General features: G+C 38.9%; 1 protein-coding gene across 1 annotated transcript in view; it reads left to right on the top strand.

The window, feature by feature from the left end:
- Positions 1–1343: 1343 nt before the first annotated feature.
- The window catches only part of BLID (BH3-like motif containing, cell death inducer), a 99840-nt gene continuing 94011 nt past the window's right edge, over positions 1344–7172 (top strand). The window contains 2 exon segments of the mRNA XM_063608330.1: positions 1344–1440; positions 1597–1664. Coding sequence (XP_063464400.1) covers positions 1344–1440; positions 1597–1664 — 165 coding nt within the window.

Below are 7172 nucleotides of genomic sequence, written 5' to 3'. Positions count from 1 at the left end.
GGAAAGTGGAAATTTGTGCTGGACATTGAAGGGAAGATAGAATTTTTTTAGTAGAACTTCATAATTCCATTAATTCAGTGAAATATATTGAGTACCTCAGCTCCTTAAGGAATCATGCTAGAAGCCAGGGATATACAGATAAAAAATAGAATCTCTACCTTCAAAGAGTTCCCAGTCTGGTGAGAAAGCCAGAGATGTCTGTCAGTGGAAAGCAAATATGATAAGTGTTGTGTAGAGATGGGAGATGAGAGGGCTTTACAGGTGTGGGGACCAATATTACACCTTAGAGATGAAAGGAAGATAGTCTTCAGTTATCTAGTCTAACTTTCTGCACTCCAAGAATGCCAAAAAAATTTCTGTGATGATGTCACTCAATCTATACTTGAAAGCTTCTAGTCATAAGAAGTTAATTTCTCAAGACATCTTATTCCACTGCTTTATGTCTCTCATGGATAGAAAATAATATTTTTTATTGAGCCAAAGTTTACCTCCTCCAAACTTTCACCCATGGGTTTAGTTCCTACCTCCTTAGCTGCAGGGAGGAAATCTACTCAGATAGTCCTTCAAAACACTGACATTGCATCCTTTCTTGATGTCACTTCTTTCAGGTTAAACATGAATAAATCTATACATTATATGTATTTCTTTATAAATCTATGTCTATACTATATGTATGATTTCTAGATCCTTCATAATTCTTCATGTATTTGTCAACTGATACAGAAACCAGAATTGAAAATATTCTTGAGCTGTCCCATCAGTGAAGAACACCATGTAGCTAGCCCCTCCCTTCTTTTAGCCAACGTAAGTCTATTAACTAAGCCTAAGTGTGCATTGGCCATTTTGGAAGCAAAACACTTGACTTTGTTCATCTTTTCCTTGTAAATAAGCCATGCCCTCTCACCCTCATCCTGACCTTCTCTCCTGAGAATTTTTTAGAATAATAGTTGTACGGAGTCTTCCCCCACCTAGTTCAGTTGGAGCTTTGAATCTAACATTCAAAATGTATTTATTTATGTCACATTTGGTGCTCTTCATTTTGACCTCTTGTTGGAGTTCTCTTTGAGCTTTGATCTTGTCATCTGGCATAGCTTTTGTTTCCCCCCCCATTTTCAATATCTGCAAATTTGATAAGAATGTAATCTATTTTCATCCAAGGCTTTAATAAAATAAACAAGACGGGGGTCAAGAACAGAGCTCTTGGGCAAACCATGTAGGTCTGGTCATTTCACAATATAAAAAACTCCTGCCTGTACTTTTATTCAGCCCCTGGAGGGAAGAGTGGTGCAGGAAGAATAGGATGTGCTCACTGACAGTGATAAGCCTGACCTAACCAGGGCCCAATGTGGCATGTTGGTAAACAGCTTCAAATCAGGTTATACTTTGGGGAAGATGGGTCACATTATGTCACATCCAGGAAGAGTCGTTACTGTGACGATGGCAAGTCTATAATGTTTTCCTGCTTACGGAGTTTTTCTCATATTTATGGACTCATAAATATGAAATGATATAAGTTTCCAGTGAAGATTTTGGGCTTAGGGCATGACAAATTGAAAGCAGAATTTAAAGCAAATTATCCTGTTAATGAAATTCTAGGTGGACTGGAGAAGGAAGTAACCAGAGAGGGGGTAGCTAGTCAGGAAGCTGCTGAAGTTATCCAAGAGGTAAGAAGCCTAAGAGCTTAGACAAAGACAATAGTGAAAAGTGGAGAGATAAAAGACACATGTGACTCAGAAGAGCTATAGAACGTTGTCACTAAAAATGGATTTGAGGAGGCTGCAGGAGGGGCAGATCTAAGATGACTTCCCGCACATTAAATCTGGAAAAATGATGGCACAGTGGATGGCAACAAGGAAACTGGTGAGTGGATCCTATTTAGGGCAGGGTTAGTTTTATTGTTTTTATGCTTGACTTAATGGTAATAAGAGTTAAACTAACTGGGCCAGGCGCAGTGGCTCACGCCTGTAATCCCAGCACTTTGGGAGGCCGAGGCGGGCGGATCACGAGGTCAGGAGATCGAGACCATCCTGGCTAACACGGTGAAACCCCATCTCTACTAAAAAAAAAATTACAAAAAATTAGCCAAGCATGGCGGCGGGCGCCTGTAGTCCCAGCTACTCGGGAGGCTGAGGCAGGAGAATGGCGTGAATCCGGGAGGCGGAGCTTGCAGTGAGCCGAGATCGCGCCACTGCACTCCAGCCTGGGCGACAAAGCGAGACTCCGTTTCAAAAAAAAAAAAAAGTTAAACTAACTGGTAGATGAGAGCGGGTGACTGAAGAATTACCACCTGCTATATTCAAGTAGAAAATTAAATGGCCTGTGTGTGGCATGGCAGAACTGTAGGATCACCGTAGCTGTCAGTACCACTTGGTTTTCTAGCACATAGGTCTATTGCAAGATAATTCATTGATTGAACCAAAGATCACTTAACTTTGCAGATCCATTTCAGATGTTGTAAATAGCAAGTATGATTATACAATCTTGGAAATGGAGTTTGGCTAAATAAAATATATCCAAATAATGGAATGTGTCATAGGAATACAATTTTGGACATCTTATTTCACCACCAGCAAGTATTTTGTAAAAGCTATCTACAATAGCCTTTCTACATTTTTTCCAATGGATACACAATTTATAGTCCTTCTACCCCCCACTCCCATACACACACCAAAAATATGAGTGCAAGGAGAGAATGAAAAGATATTAACTTGAAGCCCCATTAATCAGCCTTTAGAGAAGACCCTGTTATTAAGCTCTTGATCATCATCATCACCAGACATTCATTAAGCACCTCATTGTGTTTATGCAAAGTATAGACGCATGGGCAAAACCCACATGGGCCTGCCCTCTCTGGGCACATAGACCCTTCATGCAAGAACTCAACAGAAAATAATGTAAAAATGACCAAATAAAAGTGCTGAAATGAGCCCCTCTTCAATTACATTAGCAGTGCCTCAGCTATCCTATTTTATTAAGGAATGAAATCCCCATATAAGTAAATTTTTATAAAAACGAGCTTACCTACCCAGGCATCACAACAACTTCTGCCTTTTCAGTCTCTATACAAATTTTCTGCGCCTAATGCACTGGGTGGCTACGGGTCACTGTTATGAACTGACATTGTTGAATTCTGCACTCTCAAAAGTGTTTGTCTGCTTTTTGCCTTTCAGTCTGTATTTTGTATTGAGCTGTTGGCAGTTGCTTTTTTCTGCTCTTCTTGTGCCTGCTCCCAGCTGCTCTCCCAATTCACTTGTAGTTTGTTACTCCAAAACATCTTTGGGCCAGGGGAAAAAGTTAACCAAGATTGTCATAAATTGTAAATGAAATGAGTCAGTTTCCAATTCTGAGTGGGGCTATAAAGAGAAAGTCGTCACTGTATGGTGGAGACTCTCAGATGCTACTTCGAGTGTTTAAAGTGTTTCATTTGCTCACTTCTGCATTCTAGGCTGGACTCTGGGAAGTTGAGGTTGAAGAAACACTGACCTCTGGGTAAGGGAGGGCATGTTGCCATGTTGCTGTATTTACACTATTGTAGATTAGGTCACAAATTAATTTAGGGATAGAAAGCAAAGTCTCATATCTGAAAAGTGGAGACTTTTCTATAATCAATCTGATAAGATAATAATTTAGGGCTGGGCATGGTGGCTCATGCTTATAATCCCAGTACTTTGGGAGTCTGAGGCGGGAGGATCGCTTGAGCCCAGGAGTTTGAGACCATTCTGGAAAACATAGTGAGACTTCCATTTCTACAAAAAAATATAAAGAATTAGCCAGGCATGGTGGCACATGCCTAAAGTCTCAGCTACCTGGGGGGCTGAGACAAGAGGATCACTTAAGCCTAAGAGGTCGAGGCTGCAGTGAGCTGTGTTCGTGCCACTGTACTTCAGCCTGGGCGACAGAGTGAGACCCTGTCTCAAAAACAAAATTAGCTTAACATGACGTTATGAAAATAAAGACATTCTACACCAATCTTGAGTGCCTTATTCAAAATATACACAAACACATACAATATTTTGTTAATTTCACAGCAGGCCACTTTCTTAAACCAGAGATAAATGGTTTTCATTTCACTAACTGGGAATACTGTCGTATTCAGTGCTTCTAAAAAGTGCTATCCCCAGTAAGTCCCAGCATGGTGCTCAGGAGAGCCAAGCACTGCAGAGGAGGCTAGGCACACCACTCTGGATAGAGACAGAAAAGAGAAAGAGTCACTTTGAAAATCGCAACTTTTATTACTGAAAGATTAAGACATGCCATGATTGGCTCACTGCTTCCGGTTTTGTGTTAAGCTTCTTGATGGTTGCTTGTGAGTCCTTATCAGTAGTCAGGTGGGCTTTTCATGTGTCCAGCAATATGTAGCTTTTTTTTCTTTCTTTTCTATTTTTAGATTCTTCTGGGTGTGTTCATATAGATACTCTCCTTTCTCCATGCCACTTGCTATTTTAAAGAAAATATAGTAAGATTTAAAAATTATGATAACTTCTAGATTGACTATTTTGAAATGTTATAGAAATGGTTTGATTACAACCCCATTAAAAAGTGGGCAAAGGATGAGCACAGATGCTTCTCAAAAGAAGACATTTATGTGGCCAAGAAACACGTGAAAAAAATCTCAACATCACTGATCATTAGAGAAATGGAAATCAAAACCACAATGAGATACCATCTCATGCCAGTCAGAATGGTGATTATTAAAAAGTCAAGAAACAACAGATGCTAATAAGGCTGTGGAGAAATAGGAATGCTTTTACACTGTTGGTGGGAATGTAAATTAGTTCAACCATTGTGGAAGACAGTGTAGTGATTTCTCAAAGACCTAGAACCAGAAATATCATTTGACCCAGCAATCTCATTACTGGTCATACACCCAAAGAAATATAAATCATTCTATTATAGATACATGCACGCATATGTTCACTGCAGCACTATTCACAATAGCAAAGACATGGAATCAACCCAAATGCCCATCAATGATAGACTGGATAAAGAAAATGTTGTACATATACACATGAAATACTATGTAGCCATAAAAAGGAACAAGATTATGTTCTCTGCAAGGACATGGCTGGAGCTTGAAGCCATTATTCTCAGCAAACTAACACAGGAACAGAAAACCAAACACCGCATGTTATTTATAAGTGGGAGCCGAACAGTAAGAACACATGGACACAGGGAGGGGAGCAACACACACTGGGGCCTGTCAGGGCAGTGGGGGGGCAGGGGGAGGGTGAGCATCAGGGTAAATAGCTAATACATGTGGGGCTTAATATCTAGGTGATGGGTTGATAGGTGCAGCAACCCATGTTTACCTCTAACAAACCTGCATGTCCTGCACATATATCCCTGAACTTAAAATAAAATTAATTTAAAAAAGAAATTGTTGATTAAAACCACCATTCAGATTACCTTTAGTAATGTCAGCAATAAGAAAATCTGTTCTTCTGGAAAATTAGAGTAGCGTTTGTATCTCCTTTTATCTGTCTTTAGTACATTTGTGCAGAGTGCCCAAGAACACAACATTCCCATTTCATACATGGTTAAACTAGAACCCAGGAAGGACCAAGGGTTCAATGTCATGCTGGGATATGGATAACAACAGGCCAGGGCTGTTTAGAAGGAACAAGACTTGTAGTTTAATTAAGCAAGAGGGGTTTGGTGGCAGCAAATTAAAGTGCACCTACAGAGGAGTAATTTACAAGAGAGGAACAAGTCTAAGCAAGTAGATAGGTTTCCAAATTCTAAAGGCAGGTGATAAATGTGGATATATTAACAAGCAAAGCTGAAAATCACTCTTAGGGATGGGAGATGTTATGCTGTTTGCTGGCACAAGTGGCTCTAGGGCTTTCGGATTTTCATAGCCACAGAGAGGTCCAAAGACAAATTCTGCTCCTCAGTGAGACAAGAACACAGATACAAAGATTTGCTCATCATTGATCCTACTTAAGGGGCATGCTGAAACTGAACCTAATATTTCTAAGTTCATTGCGCAATTTCTTCCATAAAATTATGAAGTGACTTGCAGTATTTGAAAAGTCTTTCTCTTATCTTAGAAAAATTGTTTCAAGAAAGATGAGAGCATTCAATTTTAAAAAGGATTCTGATAACACCACAAAAAGAAAAAAACTTTTGAGAAAGCTTTTTTTCCTCCCAAGCAAATGGTTTTTAAATTACTTTTGCAAATGCTTGCATAATCAGTATAGGGGATATAGAGTTATTAGGAAAACATAGCAGGTATTTCACAACACATAGAAGCACAACATGCTTCTCTAGGAAGAGACAAAGATGATATATTTATGTAAAAATTGAATTAAAGCCAAATTTAGAAATTAATCAGTCTCTTCCCCCAAATAAACACCTTAAAAATACTTTCTAGAGCAGTAACAGTCAATATCACCTTGGGATGTTGAGATGAAATTCATCTTAAATAATAAGATTGCCATTGCAATGGTGATGGGGAAGGGGAGACATGCTATTTATGGATTGGCTACTTTGTGTTTGGGGTTTTGTTTCATTCCACATTTAAACTTCCCAACAACCCCATAAATGAGGAAATGTTATTTCCATTTTACAGATGAGGAAGCCATGGTTTTGAGCAGCTTGCCCAACATCACACAATTATTCATAATGGTAGCGCCAGGATCCAGCGCTGAGCTTTTTTTCCCCAAAGACATAGCTCTTTCCACTATCACACATTGTCCCCTCCCCACCCTTAACTGAGGGGATTTTATTATATTTGAAGGAAATTGGGCATTGAGCATAGTTTGATAAGTAACTGTTCACCAAACTGAGATACAGATTTTGCCTCGTGAATAGAAATGACAGTTGATTCCATTTATTTCATGACCGAGAAAGGGAAATTCAGCAAGACATTTTTGGCTGAATTCATAAGGTATTTCCTTGCTCTTTTTAAAAAGTTTCACCTTAGTCTCTCTAAAGCTTTTGGCTATAACAGCGTTGATTAATACAAGGTGGTTTGAGGACCCAAAGGCTAAATATATTTGATTCTTTCTCTTTTCATTTTTTTGTTGTTGATTCATATTGATGGACATGGATTTTTTTAAGTCCAATGTGCCATTCTTACTCATTCTTGTAAGCAGATTCTCCTTTTTCTGACATAACATTGATGCAAATATTACCATGTACACATCTAACTTTTTATTATCTATAATAAG

The sequence above is a fragment of the Pan paniscus genome, chromosome 9 (genome assembly GCF_029289425.2).
Source record: "Pan paniscus chromosome 9, NHGRI_mPanPan1-v2.0_pri, whole genome shotgun sequence".
NCBI classification, from domain to species: Eukaryota; Metazoa; Chordata; class Mammalia; order Primates; family Hominidae; genus Pan; species Pan paniscus.
This window is presented reverse-complemented; position numbering and strand designations above follow the sequence as displayed.